An 18,464-nucleotide genomic window follows, 5' to 3' on the forward strand; every position below is an offset into this window, starting at 1 on the left:
TGTATAAGTGCTAAGGACTTTTCTGGACTTTTCTTGAAGTCCCGGAGAATGGCCCTAGCAGCAGTCATGACACCCAGAAGAGTGTTGGGTTTCCCTACCCCTCACACCCCTGTTTTGAGAGTGCTTAGCCCTCTGTCCTGATCCCACTAGATCCTTAAAACTTCAGCCTGTGAACCCCACCTCAAGGGTCAGAGCTCTTCCAAACCTGGCCCCAGTGTCAGAAATCATCTGGGGCGGCCTCACATTAACCCTGTTTTCTGATTTCATTCAGGCTTTGCACCCCGCCCGTTTTTAATAATCTGATAAAAATGAGTCCCAGTAGAGGCTCACACTGGGCTCAGTACCCCAAAGTTTGTTTTGCTTAGTGGGCTCAATCTTGCCCTTGAAGTTTTCTTAGAGATTGAAGACCTGACCTCCCTGTTGAACCTTCTTGCTGCATTACCTGGATTTGCTTGTCAGTTTCGTGGTCTTTCCTTCATCACTTACTGCATCTGAGCAGAAGTGTCTGATTTTTCAGGTCCTGTTACCAGGGTGAATTTGCTTATAAGAACCTTCCTGTGCCCCGTCATCCCAGCTTCAAATAATTCTTTCATTTACACCCAGATATCACTTAGCTTGACAATTGACATGCTGTTTTATTGGAAGTGTTTTTCTCTCTCGTCTAATTTACTTCCTTTATAACAAACTCTTGTAGTTCTTTGTATCTCAAATCACACTTTGCAGAATGCCTTACACATAGTAGGTACACAACAAATGCTTCTAGGACAGATGAAGCACTGATTGCCTTTTACTTAAAGAGGTTACAAAAACTAATGAGCACAAATGAAATAAATGTGGTATGTTCTACCCAGAATTGCATTTTGATAACTGTTGCTTGAAAAATTAGTGCATTGTGTGTTTTTAAATGAAGATGATTTATTGCTATTGTCTAACATGTGAAGAAAGACAAAAAAATTGTTTGCAGGATCATTGGCTTGAGCACATCAATGGCACTGTTGGACAATTCTTGCTGAGTGTTCAGATGATTTATGTAACAGACTGAAGCTTTCCACAGTAATACATTATAGTTTCAAGCTATCAACCCTTGTTCACACAGAGACAAAAGAATCTGAAAAATACCTACTTCTGAAGGTCTTCTCAAAAGAAATTGGAGATAATGTTGATGCTATTTAAACTCTTTTGAGAGAAAGCACCATTACATGCAATATCTTAACTTCTGAAAACATACAAAGGAAGTTTATTATTTTCTTAATGAACTCAATTTACTTTGCTTTTCATTCAGTTATTTAAATTATGCAACAAGAATTTTTAATAATACAAGATGAAACATTTTTAAACACTGGAATTTTTCTATCCTGAACTTTCAGGAATTATGTTATAGATTAAAAATTAAGGCCTTTCATATACATTTGATGGCAGTGCTATTTATTTATCTTTCAAATAAAGATCTATATGGGAAACATATTTTACAGTGTTCTAACCATTGCCATATTTTTAGTGTGTGCATGATCACATGAAGCCATCACATAATTTAAAGATATGTACAGGATGATATCTTTTGAATTCTTCTGAGTCATGGGACTTGTCACCAAAGATTGAACATTCTGTATAATGAATACAATGTGTGGACAGAGACCCACAAATACAAGACCCTTCTGGTGGAGAAACTAGATTTTTAGAAGAAAAGACAAAGTCCAGAAGAGATTTCCCATTATTTGCTTCTGGTCAGCATTTATTAACCCTCTTATCTAAACAGTACAAAAAAATATAAATTCTCTGTAGTCAAAAGAAAAATCAGCTTAATTTATCTATCCAGACATAATAATTCAGAATAAGAACAAAAATTAAGGACAGACTGTAGTGAAAGGAAGTGTGGATTGTAGAAGGAGAAAACAATGTAGACAGGACACCTAGGCTATGAAATATATAAAGCAAAATGATGAAAAAGAAATGTCATTTAACAGGCAGGGGAATGAGATCTTCCAGAAATCGGGCGAGAGATTTTCCTTCTTTTTTCACTGAATTGGAGATGCCAGGGGTGGTTGGACATGGGGAAGGACAGTGGCTTTAGTCAAGTGGCTAGAAAGGTTCCCCAAAGATCATATGAGAAGGCTCTTCTGTTACTTTCCTAGCCCAACTCTTGATTGTTGTCTCAAAAACAAACCATCTGATTAGCAATTTGACTACAGTCTCCAAGGAAATATGGTCTTCCTTTGGACATAAGACAGTATGTTAGAAAATACAGCTTTTGTTGCAAGCTTAGAAACTGAAATTCTGCTTCACAGATTCATCCATGGGTTAGTAGGTTGGAACTGTCAGTACTGATGGGTGCTGGCGTGCAGCAAAATTCTCTGAAGAATCAGTTGTGACCCTCTGTACTTGAGGTCCTTGTTGTCTGAGCTCTTCAGCATTCTTCACCTATTCACCATTTCCCACTGTCTTGTTATTCTTTCATTTCAAAATTGCAGTTTAATTCCCATTAAAATAAAGACAAAAGATATTTATAGGGAGAAATTAAATGAACATATTATGTATGAATGGGGCAACACTTTGCTTCAATGTGAGGTCTGATCAATGGTAAATATACTGAAATTCCTTTATTATGTTGTCTAATCCTCTCCCATTTGGTCTGTACTTGTTTGTTTTCTCAGATATGATCCAATTTTTGGTGTACATAAACCCATTTTACAATAAGCATAGCTATGCCAAAGCTGCCATTTATTAAGAACTTTCTACGTGGAAGACATATATTATTAGGCATTTACCTATCTTATGTTTTTTTTTTTTCATGCTCCTAAGACCCATAAAGCAGGTTTTGAAACTGAGGCTCACCAGCAGTAAGAAAGCTGCCCCAGAACCTATACTAATAAATGCTTCCAAGAGCCTGGAGCAGACCCATCTGCTGGACTCGAGAGGCTCCAGTGTTTCCAGCATACCACTTGGCCTTCTTATCAGTCTCTGAGGAGGCATTATAAGTATGCTCAACCAGTCCAAAATCTGTCTCCTCATCAGAGAAAGATATAGCACTTTATACGCTACATATGCAAATGCCAATGGTAAGGTTTTAAGAAATTGACTTGAATAGATACTGGATCTGTTATTTAGGATCATAGAAACAGTCTCTCAAGGATGATAATATTTTGGAATTACTACTTTACTGCTCCCAGCATTCCCCTCGTGGCCTTGGAGAAGTTCACGTACATTCCAGTGGTAGTAGAGTCTTGTGTTGGCACTGCACACTCTTCCCACATTCTGTGACCTTGGCTTCTGCCCCCAAGACACACGGGGGCTCATGGAGCTCCCCCCCACCCGACTCTAGGACAGAGCTGTGTCTGGGACCAGTGAGAAGTCCTGGGATCTGGAGAGTCTGGTTAAGTAGCAATGATCAAATTTTGAGTTCTTCAAATCTTTTGGATCATGCTGCCTGGCTATGGTTTAGAGCAAATCACTTTGCATGCTTCTTTGTTTCCAGTTCGCCATTCATTAACTTGGTGGAGATCCAAGGTAAAATTAAACATATTAGCTTGAATTTCATACCTTTATTTAACTCAGTACTTTCTCTTCATTTGTGGAGATGGGTCTCCACTGATTTCTGTCATTTCTTGGGGAGGAGGCAGCTGCATGGCTCAGACTGCTCAGAAGACTCTGATCTCTACACAGGGAGGGGTGGACGGCACTATCAAGGCTGATCAGGAAGATGATGCTACCTTGAGGGTCCATACCTGCTCTTCTCCAGCACTGTACCCTGAAACTCAGCCCCCTAGGTTCTCAGAGACCATGGATTGATCTTTGGTGGCCTCTAACTCAGCTGAAAAAATATATAGCCCTGGGTCTCATAGGGATATGCAGGGTCTTAGGATCAAGTGATCTTTGGTGTCAAGAAAATTGGAGGATGAAAGTTTTTTAATACCTGGCCTCACGGAGACTTGAAGGAAGAAAATAAGCCCGAGTCAGAAAAGGACCCTGAATTGGTAGAAAGTGCAAGGAATGACCTTCATTGAAGCTTCTCTGACCACTCAGCCCTGGGATCATCACTGATGTCCAGTTTCTGTGCTCAGTGCACCCTCTCATGCCCTCTGTGGCCACTTGTCTAGTGAGGCCGACCCCTTGGGATCCTGATGTGGAACTGAGCCTTCTGCCTGGTCCTTAGCTGCATTGGGGTTAGGGCCAACAGCTCCTGAGAGCCAGGAACCCCAAACTGCCCTTAGGAATCCTCTGGGACCTCTGCGTTACTATGGGGTGGTAAGTGCAAGCCACTTCAGAGGGACAGATGGATAGCCAGAGAGGGCTACCAAACCACCCCACCCCAGCATTCTCAGGCTGCTTAAGCTTTGACACCTTTCACAGGATGTAGTACTTTCACTTCCTGACGTGCTGAGCAGTCAGCATTCCATTCCATGTGGTCATCTAGCCAGTGCATTCTGGAGAATACAGTGTATTTATTCATGCCCATACCACAGCATGGGTATATTCATAAACTTTATGCCTTTGGAAAAGGCATCTTCTCATTCACTTACTCCGGTATGCATTCGTTCAGTGATTCATTTTTTAATTCATTCAACAAGCATTGAATGCTGACTGTAACCAGGCAGCTTTGTGGAGAATGAGGGGAAATACTGAGTCATAAGCAATTGTTACATAACCCCCAAACTGCAAATTGCCTATAATATATAATTTACTATGGTTAAGTCAGACTTACTAGATTTTAAGAAATCAAAATAAAGTCATGTCATGGAAGTCAGTGTTGAAGAATTACCTAACTCTTTTCCAAATTTAAAAACTAATTAGTAATTAGTCTAGCAGTGAAGTTTTTCTAAGTTCTATGACATTTTGACATTTATGCAATTACCATGATACTTTTATATGGCATCAATTTACACTGTAATAGGCTCCTGGCAAATAACCATCTCATGACTTCTAATGTAAAGAACATAAACTACTAAGTAACCTTTTGTTGTTAAAATTCTTGATCCACATACTACCCATTACCGGTTAAGTTGTGGGATCTGTGGCTTTGGTATATAAGTGCATGGATTAAATAACATTAATGTGTAATTACATGAAAATAAACCATGTAGTTTAGTTAAATTGCAGTACAATTGTTATCACTGGATGTAAAGTGATACCAATTAAATTCCTTTAAAACATCGCAAATTAAGATTTAATGACTAGAGAAATTCTAGAATATAAGTTATAGTACACCATAGGTAGAATATCCCTGGGTATTTTCAGATGTTTAATGGCCATTTATAAAGTTAAAAACATCTTTTTCCTTTATGACTGGAATTAATTGTACTTTATTCAGGCAAATTTCAAACAGACATCAGATAACTTCTTAAAAGACATGTATTAACAAGTTCAGCCTTTGAAATATTGACAAAAAGTCAAATTATGAATACTTGTGCTCTTAGAGAGTAAATATTAGATTTTAGTGGAATGGGCATTGGGGTAGAATTTGGGACCAGGAAAAACATGATACTAATGCTCATACAAACTCTTAAATTATAAAATTTTATCAATCAAAAACAGTTGAGTATTAGCAACTTTGTATCATTTAACTTAACAAAATAATAGAAATGAAACATTACACAAGTATTAGAATTAAAAATACTTTTCTCCTTCTTATATTCATCCCTCAAATGTACTGATTGCTTGCCAGCTAAATGAAAGTTATTTAACTTCAGCCTCTCAATTTTTTCTTTAGGAAAACAGGGTAATAATAGCCACACAAAGGATTATTGTAAGGATTAAATGAAGACAGTGTAGTCAAAGGACTCAATACAGTGCTTTACACAAAGTCATCATTGATAAATGTGCTTCCTTTCCCCTCCCCCATCTTGCATCTTTTACATTTACTTATATGAATACTTGTACCCGGGGCTGATGGTATAGATCTGCAGATTCAAGGTCTAAAATATTTTAGGCAAGTGAGAATTTAATCAAACTTGCAGTTTTCACACAAAGCACTAATATATTTTTCAGTCAGGAGACAGATATTGTAAGCAGGAAAATTTGGAAACTTATGATTGAACTTACAGTGCTGGTGACTTTTTCTTTTAGCAGAACTTTAGATACTTAAGAAAAATTATCTACAGAGATGAATCAAATCTTTCCCTCATACACCCAGGTCTGTAACCCACACGTGCCTCTACGTGACCAGGTCTCCATGCCAGATGTTCCAAGTAGCTCTTCATTTAATCATGTCTTCTGACAAAACCTAAACAAATATATCAAAACTTGTACAACATTTAGCAAGTGCAACTTGAAGATTTTCTTTCTGTTAGACAAATAGACGCCATCTGGAAAAAATAACCCCAGGCGCTTGGAAGCAGGAATATGCAGCTTATTGGCTGAACACCCCATGAATACCTTAGACTACTTTCTTTGGCTCCTACCCTCTGCCTGCTCATTTCAAATCTTGCACACTCCAGCAGGCGTACTGCTGTCAGACAAGCGAGCCCTTGTTACCCACGCGCTCAGACACTAGGAAGACTCGCTTACTTTGAAAGATAGGCTTGCAAGAGTTATCTGGACCCACTTTGTTTCCTTCACATTATGGCACCTGCTCTCTAAAGACTGCTGACTCTCTCTGTGTTCTGATATGAATTGGTAACAGCATTTTACTAATCAGTTCCGTGTTTACCACATTCTGTTTTTAAGCAGTAGTGTCCTCATATACTTTTTCCTTTATTATTTGCTCCCTCCCTTCCTGTTTTATCTAAAAGCTACTTTCTAAAAGGAAAAAGCCACTCATATGTTACTTATTTTACTAATTTACTTTTATTCCTAAATTAGTATTATAGTGATATTCATGTTATTTTGCCTTTCATAATTCGCCGAACTGCATTTCAATGATTTTGTCATCTTCTAGGGGAAAATCAAATAAATGCAAATAGTCAGAAATCAAGAAAATTTATCTTAATTTTTATTTTGGTGACATAATCTTCATGATAAAAATAGCTTTTAATGGCACAGTCTTCATATGTCCAACTTTCTCTGCTACCATACTTATACAACATATTTAAGTTATAGCTTTACTAAGTTTTTGTCTTTTGTCAGTTGTGAGCTTGTAGCACTTCAAACCACAAAAGCAGTCACCTCAGAACTTCTGGAATTCATTTTATTACATCTCATGATCTGAGCAGTAGGGAGCTCTATGAAACATGTTTAATCAAATATTAATTTTATAAATTGCTTTTCCTTCCCCACAATTCCTATGAAAAAGGTATTCAACTAGATTAAAACTCTGGAAAATTTTAATGGGACCTTTGAAATCTGTTTGAGCTCAGCTTCTTGGAAAAATAAAACTGCCTAATGGAAGCACTCTTTATACGAGAAGTGGTTATGCCTTTGAGGCAATTTTCTTCCATGCATAATAGAGAACTTGCAGCGGGATAATCTGAGTATTGGAAATGTCTTTGCCAGATCTTTAATGCTGCTTGTAATAATATCTGAAGGGGTCCTGTGTGTTTGTTCACCATGATGAGAAGAAGGGGATGGTAATTTGCAACAATATCACCGTTGTCTTTTCAGTCCTACCCTGGCCCAAGCCTGGAAAGTGAAGACTTTAACATTCCGCCCATCACTCCTCCTTCCCTCCCTGAACACTCTCTGGTGCAGCTGAATGAGGTCGAACCTGGTTACCACTCTCTGTGTCACCCAATGAACCATAATGGCCTGCTACCGTTTCATCCACAAAATATGGACCTACCTGAAATCACCGTCTCCAATATGCTGGGACAAGATGGAGCACTGCTTCCCAACTCCATTTCTGTGGTAAGAGCCTGCTTCCTGTTTTGTGTTGGGGAGTGGGGAACACCACACTGACAAGGTCTAAATTCATGTGAGGAGCTTTCAATCATCATAACATGGCTTTCTGAAACTAGAATAGTTCTCAGCCATGGAAGATGTTCTCCATAAATCCTGTAAAATCCTAATAAAGTTTTTCATCTTATATTTAAGTCAAAGCAAAATCAATTAACCACATGTTTGATCACTTATATTTATAACCTAAAGTATTAAATACTGTTTGACCTGAATGTCCGGTCATGTGGTCAAACTGTCTTACTAGCTTTAGATAAAAATTATCATGAAGGTGCCATGTCTCATCCAGTACAGGATTTCTCACCACAAGCAAGATCCCCCACATCTTCTGGGAACTGCTATGAAGGTTGGTTTTACCCCTGTTTTCTGCTCTCAAATCCCACAAATTTATATAATCAGAAAGCAGGAAAACAATCTTCATCTTTATTTTGAAGGTATAAGTTGGGTGATCAAAATTTATCTGCACTAAAATGCTCCTGTATCTTGGACTTTGTTGTTACTCTGAATCTTCTAATGTTCTACACTTCTCAAATTTAGTAAGACTATGTATCACCAGAAAATTAACAAAACTTAAATTCTTAGCCCCTACCCAAAAGTCCAAGAGTCTGTATTTTTGACAAGCATCCTGTGCTTGAGAATACAGACATCATAAAATCTTTCCTTCTGACTGTTACATCATTTAAAACCTTAATAATTTCTCTGTCTATATCTCACGGAGTGAAAAATATTGTCATCAGTATATGGCCAAGGGCAGAGCTTTCTACCATGTCATGAAACTCTCTGAGGTTAATAGAAACTTCTAATGAATGACAGGTGGGATGTTGAAGTCTTTACTTTGGTTCCATTGTTCAGTCACTTAACAGTCCAACCATCTCTGTTGTCATTTTTGTAAGTCACTGAACAGTGCTACCATATTCCCAATGAACAAATCGATTAACTTGCTTATCTTATGTTGTTTCTGATAGGAAAGTGTTTGATGTTGTCACTTATCTAAATCATCTGGGGATGTATCTCTAACTTGAGTGACTTCACTAGGTTTTGCTGTTAACCATGAACATAAAGTGGGGAGATGGAGAGTGGAAAGAAATCTATCTGTAGTTTGGGGAATGAAGTCCTGAGCCTAATGCCACAGGTCATGGTAGGGTGTAGGATTCTCCACAAAACTGGCAACTAGCTGGTTGGCCTAAAGAAGAGGACTTGTTCCCGGCACCAGCAGTAGCAAAAATTTCTACACTGTTGTCCTAGTTTTTAGATGATATTACACTGTATAAATTTATCCTAAGAGTATTAGTGTGACTTCATAAAATGGAAGATGGATTTTTTTTAGAAAATATGCTGTGTAAATCTGAATAATGTTTTACTTCAAAGTAGTGACCTTGAAAAATCATGTGCCTATTCCTCTTTGGGGCTAAGGTTTAGACCCAGTTCAGGAGCCAATAAGGCATCCAAGTCATGCTTTCTAGGCTCCCCTATTCACTGAGAAGGAGAGGAAGGACGAATATGGTGCAGGATGTACCAGTTTTGTCCTCCTCACCTCTTTTTTGTGTGCTCATGAGGTTGGGCCATAGGAGGACAGTGAGATCCTCAGTTATAGAGGTTTAGTCTCAAAACCCTTTTCCTTGCATATAATTTGCCTTCTTAGCATTCCGAGGACTCTCCCAATTCACCATTCACTCTTTAAGAGGTGAGTGTGTAACCTCAGTGTACACTCACCTGGAGTTTGCCCAGGTTTGCTGTTCTTGGTCACTCTGTCCTCAGCTGACAGGCTCAGGACTGGCCCTAGTCCCAGTCATGAAGCACCACCATCTAGGCCCTTCCTCTACGGTGCTTCCGTCTTTGCTTGTCATGAGCTTCTCTCATCCTAATTCTTCATACTTCTTTCCACTTAGAAACTGGACTTCGGTGTTTTTCCCCCTTAACATTGTGTTTGCACACATTACAAGGCAGAGCAATCCTCTTCAGCCTAAGCTAAGCAAGTAAAGTTCTAATGTGCTATTCCAGTTCTTGGCACGTAAGTCTGTCAGGGTTTTTCATAGGACGGTGAGACTTCCCAGTACCTCCAAACCATATTCTGAGGTGGACATCTGCCCTACCTCCTCACAGAACTGGTCCTAGCATTTTATGCTTTAAATTAAAAACTGCTCCAACAAATCCAGTTTTGGCAAGGCTTTGGAGAGGCTTCAGCACTGTCCAATAGAACTCTCTGTGCTGATGGCTTTTTTATTATTCCTGCCATCCAATAGCAAGAGTCATTGGCTATTGAACACTTTAAACATGGCTAGCATGACTGAAGGACTAATTTTTATTTTATTTCATTTTAATTACACTTAAGATAGCAACATGTACCTAGTGCTATGGTCCTGGACAGCATAAATCCAGTTAATTATGTTGATTTAACATTAAATCTATACTAAACTCATTTTTTAAGCCAGCGTGGTGTTGGAGAAAGTAGATTTGGAGGTGAAATTTGTTTTTAGAATTCTGTTTCAAGGTATGGATCTCTGACTGTATTCCAACAGCCAGAGTCTGATATACTGCAAAGTTGCAATAGAAATCTAATACAGTTGGAAAGATCGACTTTATTGGAGTCTGCTAATTCCTTTGAGAAACAAGGGGCCTCTCCAGTTCTTATTTCGTGCTGGTATGTGTTTAGAACAGCACTCATCAGTGTGTACATTTTAAAGGCTCAGATGATTGAGAAGATACAGTCACTGTCCTTCAGGAGCTTGTAAACTATATAGAAAAAGCATAACTAAGTATGAAACAATTTGAGTCAAATATGAAGCAACTAGAGACAAGAGAAGGGTAAACACAGTTTCACTGACTGTGGACCCAATAGGAATCCTACCTGGAAGAATTATAGCCATCTGGCTTGGGTATTTTATAAACTTAGTGGAAAAGATATGATGCTAGTCCAGTCTTGAAAGGTAGTTTTGATTTGGACAAACAGAGAGGAAAGAAAAGGCATCTAGAAGAGAGCATTTGAAAAGCAGGTTGGATACTCTTAAGTTGGGAGATTTGACCAAAGGTTTCAAAAAACTACTCTAAGGACAGTGGACTTGATATAATGGATTCTAAGAAACCATTGGCTGTTTTCACTGAAGGCAAAAGCATTATGAAAGCAAAGTCATAGGAATATCCTCCTGGCACCTCTCTGGAGGGACTGCAGTGGCAAGAAACTGAAGCTGTGTCGAGTCTGGGAGCCTGTTTTCATAACTCAGGCAAGGAGTGTTGAGACACAGGGTGGTGACGGTGAGAACAGAAAGATGAGCTCGTAAGCTGTTTGCACATCATTCCCATATCGGCGGACCTAAAGATGAACAGCCCTTCATATCACCATGTTTTATGTTTTTACAGCACTAAGTATTATCTTCTCTGAAAGTAACTTTAGGTCTATACGATCCCCTTTTCATGCGTCTTTGTATAAACTGACTAAAACTCTTTTCTAGCAACTTTGCTTGTATATAATGTGATTGATTGGTTTGCCAGTTGTTGATGTATATATAAGACATATGTATGAAATGAAATAGTGTATGATTTAGGCCATCAGTGCTCATATAGTTGAGGAAATAATGGCTACAGAATCAGGCTGTAAAAACATCCCACCTAGAAATTACGGGGCTCTTTCTGTAATTTCTCATCTCTTTTTCAAGGTCTCCTAAAGTTTGGAAACAAATAATTAAAGCTAACACTTGTTAACTCTAAATAATTACTTGCTGTAAATTTTTAAATCTCTGAATATGAGCTACCCTAGGTAGATTTATGTGTAGAATCAACTATCTACAACTTTATTTTACAAAAACCCTTCAGTTTTATTAAAGCTGAGCCTTTTGCTGTTAGTACGATGCTCAGATCTTTTTTAAAAATATAATTTATTTATTTTTTATTGAAGGATAATTTGCTTTACAGAATATTGTTCTTTTCTGTCAAACCGCAACATGAATCAGACATAGGCATACATATATCCCTACACTTTTGAACCTCCCTCCCATCTCCCGCCCCATCCCACCCCTCTAGGTTGATACAGAGCCCCTGTTTGAGTTTCCTGAGCCATACAGCAAATTCCCATAGGCTACCTAATTTACACATGGCAATGCAAGTTTCCATGTTACTCTTTCCATACATCTCACCCTCTTCTCCCCTCTCCCCATGTCCACAAGTCTTTTCTCTATGTCTGTTTCTCCATTGCTGCTCTGTAAGTAAATTCTTCAGTACCATTTTTCTAGATCCCTTATATATGTGATAGAATATGATATTTATCTTTCTCTTTCTGACTTACTTCACTCTGTATAATAGGTTATAGGTTCATCCACCTCATTAGAACTGACTCAAAGGCACTCCTTTTTTATGGCTGAGTAATATTCCATTGTGTATATGTACCACAAATTCTTTATCCATTCATCTATTGATGGACATCTAGGTTGCTTCCATGTTCTAGCTATTGTAAATAGTGCTGCAATGAACAATGGGATACATGTGACTTTTTCAATTTTGATTTCCTCTGGATATATGCCTAGGAGTGGGATTGCTGGGCCATATGGTAGTTTTATTCCTAGTTATTTAAGGAATTTCTATACCAACTTCCATAGTGGCTGTATCAATTGACATTCCCACCAACAGTTCAAGAGCATTCCCTTTTCTCCACACTTTCTCCAGCATTTATTGTTTGTAGACTTTTTGATGATGGCCATTCTGACTGGTTTGAGGTGATATCTCCTTGTAGTTTTGATTTGCATTTTTCTAATAATGACTGATGTTGAGTATCTTTTCATGTGTTTGTTAGCCATCTGTATGTCTTCTTTGGAGAAATGTCTGTTTAGGTCTTTTTCCCACTTTTTGATTAAGTTGTTTGCTTTTCTGGTTTTGAGTTGTATGAACTGCTTGTGTATTTTAGAAATTAATCCTTTGTCAGTTGTTTCATTTGCTATTATTTTCTCCCATTCTGAGGGTTGTCTTTTCAACCTCTTTGTAGTTTCCATTGCTATGCAGAAGCTTTCAAAGTTAATCAGGTCCCACTTGTTTACTTTTGTTTTTATTTCCATTACTCTAGGAGGTGGGTCATAGAGGATCTTGCTTTGATTTATGTCATTGAGTGTTCTGCCTATGTTTTCCTCTAAGAGTTTTATAGTTTCTGATCTTACATTTAGGTCTTTAATCCATTTTGTGTTTATTTTTGTGTACAGTGTTAGTAAGTGTTCTAATTTCATTCTTTTACATGTAGCTGTCCAGTTTTCCCAGCACCATTTATTGAAGAGGCTATCTTTGCCCCATTGTATATTCTTGCCTCCTTTGTCAAAAATAAGGTACCCATAGGTGCATGGGTTTATTTCTGGGCTTTCTATCTTGTTCCATTGGTCTATATTTCTGTTTTTATGCCAGTACCATTCTTTCTTGATGACTGTACCTTTGTAGTATAATCTGAAGTCAAGAAGGTTGATTCCTCCAATGCCATTCTTCTTTCTTAAGACTGCTTTGGCTGTTCAGGGTCTTTTGTGTTTCCATATGAATTGTGACATTTTTTGTTGTAGTTCTGTGAAAAATGTTGTTGGTCATTTGATAGGGATTGCATTGAATCTGTAGATTGTATTTGGTAGTATACTCATTTTCACAATATTAATTCCTCCTACCCAGGAACATGGAATATTTCTCCATCTGTTTATGTCATCTTTGATTTCTTTCATTAGTGTCTTATAATTTTCTGTGTATAGTTCTTTTGTCTCCCTAGGTAAGTTTATTCCTAGATATTTAATTCTTTTTGTTGCAGTGGTGAATGGGATTGATTCCTTAATTTCTCTTTCTTCTTTTTCATTGTTAGTATATAGAAATGCAAGTGATTTCTGTGTATTGATTTTGTATCCTGCAACTTTGCTAAATTCACTGATTAGCTCTAGTAATTTTCTGATACTATCTTTAGGGTTTTCTGTGTACAGTATCATGTCATCTGCAAACAATGAGAGCTTTACTTCTTTTCCAATCTGGATTCCTTTTATTTCCTTTTCTTCTCTGATTTCTGTAGCTAGGACTTCCAGAACTGTGTTGAATAATAGTGGGGAAAGTGGACACCTTTGTCTTGTTCCTGATCTTGGGGTGAATGCTTTCAGTTTATCACCATTGAGAATAATGTTTGTTGTAGGCTTATCATATATGGCCTTTACTATGTTGAGGTAGGTTCCTTCTATGCCCATTTTTTGAAGAGTTTTAATCATAAATGGGTGCTGAATTTTGTCAAAGGCTTTTTCTACATCTATTGAAATGATCACATGGTTTTTATCTTTCAATTTATTAATATGGTGTATCACATTGATTGATTTGCATATATTGAAGAGTCCCTGCATCCCTGGGATAAACCCAACTTGATCATGGTGTATGAGTTTTTTGATGTGTTGCTGAATTCTGTTTGCTAAAATTTTGTTGAGGATTTTTCATCTGTGTTCATCAGTGATATTGGCCTGTAGTTCTCTTTTTCTATGTTGTCTCTGTCTGGTTTTGGTGTCAGGGTGATGGTGGCCTCATAGCATGAGTTTGGAAGTGTTCCTTCCTCTGCAATTTTTGAAAGAGTTTTAGAAGGATAGGTATTGGCTCTTCTCTAAAAATATTTGATATAATTCTCCTGTGAAGCCATCTGGTCCTGGGCTTCTGTTTTTTGGGAGATTTTTTATCACAGCTTCAATTTCAATGCTTGTAATCGGATTGTTCATAATTTCTATTTCTTCCTCATTCAGTCTTGAAAGATTGAACTTTTCTAGGAATCTGTCCATTTCTTCCAAGTTATCCATTTTCTTGCCATATAATTGTTCATAATAGTCTCTTATCATCCTTTGTATTTCTGCATTGTCTGCCATAACCTATCCTTTTTTCATTTCTAATTTTGTTGATTTGATTCTTCTGTCTTTTTTTCTTGATAAGTCTGGCCAAAGGTTTGTCAATTTTGTTTCTCTTCTCTAAGAACAAGCTTTTAGTTTTATTAAAACTAAATAATCTTAACTGTTTGTTTACTGTTTACATCACTGTTGTTTTCATTTGTTTCTGCTCAGATCCTTAGGATTTCTTTCCTTCTACTAATTTTGGGGGTTTTTGTTCTTCTTTTTCTGGTTGTTTTAGGTGTCAAGTTAGGTTGTCTATTTGATGTTTTTCTTGTTTCTTGAGGTAGGATTCTATTGTTATAAGCTTCCTGCTTAGAACTACTTTTGCTATATCCTATAGGTTCTGAGTTGTCATGTTTTCATTGGCATTTGTTTCTAGAAATTTATTGATTTCCCTTTTAATTTCTTCAGTAACCTGTTGGTTATTTAGACACATATTGTTTAATCTCCATGTGTTTGTGTTTCTTACAGTTTTTTCCTTGTAATTGATATCTAGTCTCATAGCGTTGTGGTTGGAGAAGATGCTTGATCTGATTTCAGTTTCTTAAATTTACTGAGGTTTTATTTGTGACCCAAGATGTGGTCTGTCCTGGAGAATGTTCCATGGGCACTTGAGAAGAAGGTCTTCTTTTGCATTTGTATGGAATGTGCTGAAGAGATCAATAAGATCCATCTCATCTAATGTATCATTTAAGACTTGTGTTTTCTTATTTATTTTCTGTTTTGATGATCTGTCCATTGGTGTGAATGGGGTTGTTAAAGTCTCTTACTATTATTGTGTTACTGTCAATTTCTCCTTTTATGTCTGTTAGTGTTTGTCATGTATTGAGGTTGGATGCATGGATATTTACAATTGTTATATCTTCCTCTTGGATTGATCCCTTGATCATTATCTAGTGTCCTTCCTTATCTCTTGTAACCTTCTCTATTTTAAGGTCTATTTTGTCTGATATGAAGATTGCTACTCCAGCTTTCTTTTGCTTCCCATTTGCATGGAATATATTTTTCCATCCTCTCACCTTCAGTCTATATGTTTCTCTAGGTCTGAAGTGAGTTTCTTGTAGAGCATATATATGGGTCTTGTTTTTGTATACATTCAGCCAGTCTGTGTCTTATGGTTGGAACATTTAACCCATTTACATTTATAGTAATTATTGATATACATGTTCCTATTGCCATTTTCTTCATTGTTTGGGGTTGATTTTGTAGATCTTTTTCCTTCTCTTGTATTTCTTGACTATATAAGTCCCTTTAACATTTTTTGTCAAGCTGGTTTGGTGGTAGTGAATTCTCTTAACTTTTACTTGTCTGAAAAGCCTTTTATTTCTCCATCAATTTTGAATGAGATCTTTGCCAGGTACAGTAATCTTGGTTGTATATTTTTCCCTTTCAGTACTTTAAATATATACTGAATATGGTGCTCAGACTTTGTGTTAGTATTTTCACATGATGGAATTTTAGAATTTGAATGGATCAAAGAGGTGAAAATATTTAGTTCTCATTTAGATACTGTGTATACTTTAGTGGTTATTATATTATTTAACATATATGCACTATTATATGTTATATATGTTGCTGTTTTATGTAATACATGATGTTTTCTGGAAATTTACTTTAAATGTTCTTATATCTATCTGTTTTTTACCTCTACTGGCAATGTAAGTGATACAATTTTTATTGATTCTAAGCATTTCCAATAAATGTCTAATATATTAGATGTAAAAAAAATGCAGTTCATAATTAGAAGTCAGTATATGAGTATTACTATCCCGATATTATGTATGAAAAATGGAGGTTCAGAGTAGTTATGTGACTTGCTCAATAGCTCAGCCAATGAATACCCCAGCTTCCTTATGTCAAAAACAAGGATAATGATCGTCCTATCTTGTGGAGTGAAGTGAATCTTTAAGAACTGCTTAGACCATTGGTTGGCACACAGGAAGCATTATTATGTAAGTTTTCTAAATAAAATTTATTTAAAAAAATATGAAAAGCAAGAATGTATATGTATAACTCCTTTGGAGAAGTTAAAATACATGAAAGAGAAGATTTTTCAAATAAGCTATTTATATTTAAATCCTTAATCTTCTTCACATCTGTCCAAAAAAAAAAAAAAAAGTGATAAGCCTGCCATCACCAAAAAGTCTTTACCTTCTAGTGAGTGTCCTTATAGATCATTGTGATTAACCCTGTTGTCTTTTGGCCACAAGATGTCTTTTGACCTCCTCAATTCAAATCCTGGCACAATAACATACCAGCTATGTGACATTGAGCAACTTGCATGACCTTTCTGTGCCTCAGTTGCTTTACCTATACAATAGAGATAAGACACTTATTCTCATACTGTTGTGAGCATTAAAGTAATTAATACCTATGAATTAGTGCCTGTCAAACAGTAGGCACTAGATATATTCAGTGAAATCCCTTTTTGATAAAAATGTCACTAGGGTAGAATATCTAGCTTGCCTTCTGAAACTTGCCATAAACATATACAGGGGTGAAACATACATACGGTGACTTTTTTCCTTCCTTCCCCAATTTCCCGCCACTTCCTTTTTGTATATTCTTGTCTATGCCAATTTTATGTGTTAGTAGTCAGTCTGGACTCCTGCAAAAAGTTTGATTTCTGGCACTTGAGAAAAGATTCCATTTTCTTAAAGTCGATATTTTCCAAGACCAGGTTATAAAACAGTGTAGAATTTCTATTAGTATATACAGTCAAACAAGTGCCAACTAGTTCTGATTCTCTAGGTCCAAGTTAAACAATCATTCATGACCCAATGTGCAAGAGTTCCATTTTTCTCAAAATTCCCTTGAGTTATTTTGATAGTGGGTGATTGACCAGTCTGTGCTTTTCCAGGAGTGAAATCTGGTTAGAAGAGCACTGGAATGAGAGTCTGGAAGGCTGGGCCCTGCCTGGGATAAGCTTGTTAACCATGGACAATTCACTGTACCTTGGCTGTAACCAGCGGGATTGGACTAGATCAGGCGGAGCCAAGGGAAGCCAGAACGGAATCAGCCAGAACCATGGTGCTCTTATTCATCTCACTTGTTCACATTTCTTATAAAAATTCCCTTGAACTTAGGATTCTACCCCCCAAGAAGAAGGAAAACCACAGGACTAGTTGAGTTCTGAGATCCTTTCCAGGGCCGACATTTTCCTGTGATTCATTCTATATTGACCACACAGCTGTGATCCAAAGTTGCAACTCACTCAGCTTGTCACTTTAGTTATTTAGTCATTTTTCCCACTATCGCATGGGCTTTCTCAGTGTTTTACCCATACCCCCACCCTAAAGTCAAATCGATTATTAAGCTACTTGAACTTATTGGACAGAACATTTCTTTTGGCTGGAAAATATTATTCTGCCATTAAGAAGAAAGTGATGTTGTTTTCATGTTGTTATATAGAAACTACAGAGCTGTTTGAGGAGAAAGGTAGAATAAGAAAATGTCCATATTAAGTATTCATGGTCTAAGAAAAATCCCTTGATTCCTGCAAACTGAAATCAGGAGCCTCTCCTTTTCCCCTTCATCCTGGCACCCTCACTGCTGGGTTTCACCATGGGCTGGTGGAAGGCAAAATGAAACCTTGTATAAAGTCATTCAAGGCTCCTGCCTGGCCCTTATGTGGCGATTGCTTGTTCTTTGTGCAGGCAACAGAAGCTCTTTCATACAAAGAAACATCGTGCAAAGTTTTAGAATGGCCTTACAGAAAGGATTCATTTAGAACCTGGGCTTTTTGTAGAGTATGGTTCCTAATGACATAGTATAGAA

General features: G+C 37.2%; 1 protein-coding gene across 2 annotated transcripts in view; it reads left to right on the forward strand.

Annotated features, from left to right (window-relative positions):
* Positions 1-18,464, forward strand: part of TOX (thymocyte selection associated high mobility group box) — a 301,092-nt gene that overhangs the window by 152,544 nt on the left and 130,084 nt on the right. For both annotated transcript variants that reach the window (XM_065902916.1, XM_065902917.1), the window contains exon 3: positions 7,534-7,776. In XM_065902916.1, coding sequence (XP_065758988.1) covers positions 7,534-7,776 — 243 coding nt within the window. The remainder of the gene's footprint in view (positions 1-7,533; positions 7,777-18,464) is intronic.

This window comes from Muntiacus reevesi, chromosome 12, assembly GCF_963930625.1.
Source record: "Muntiacus reevesi chromosome 12, mMunRee1.1, whole genome shotgun sequence".
In the NCBI taxonomy this organism is placed as follows: domain Eukaryota; kingdom Metazoa; phylum Chordata; class Mammalia; order Artiodactyla; family Cervidae; genus Muntiacus; species Muntiacus reevesi.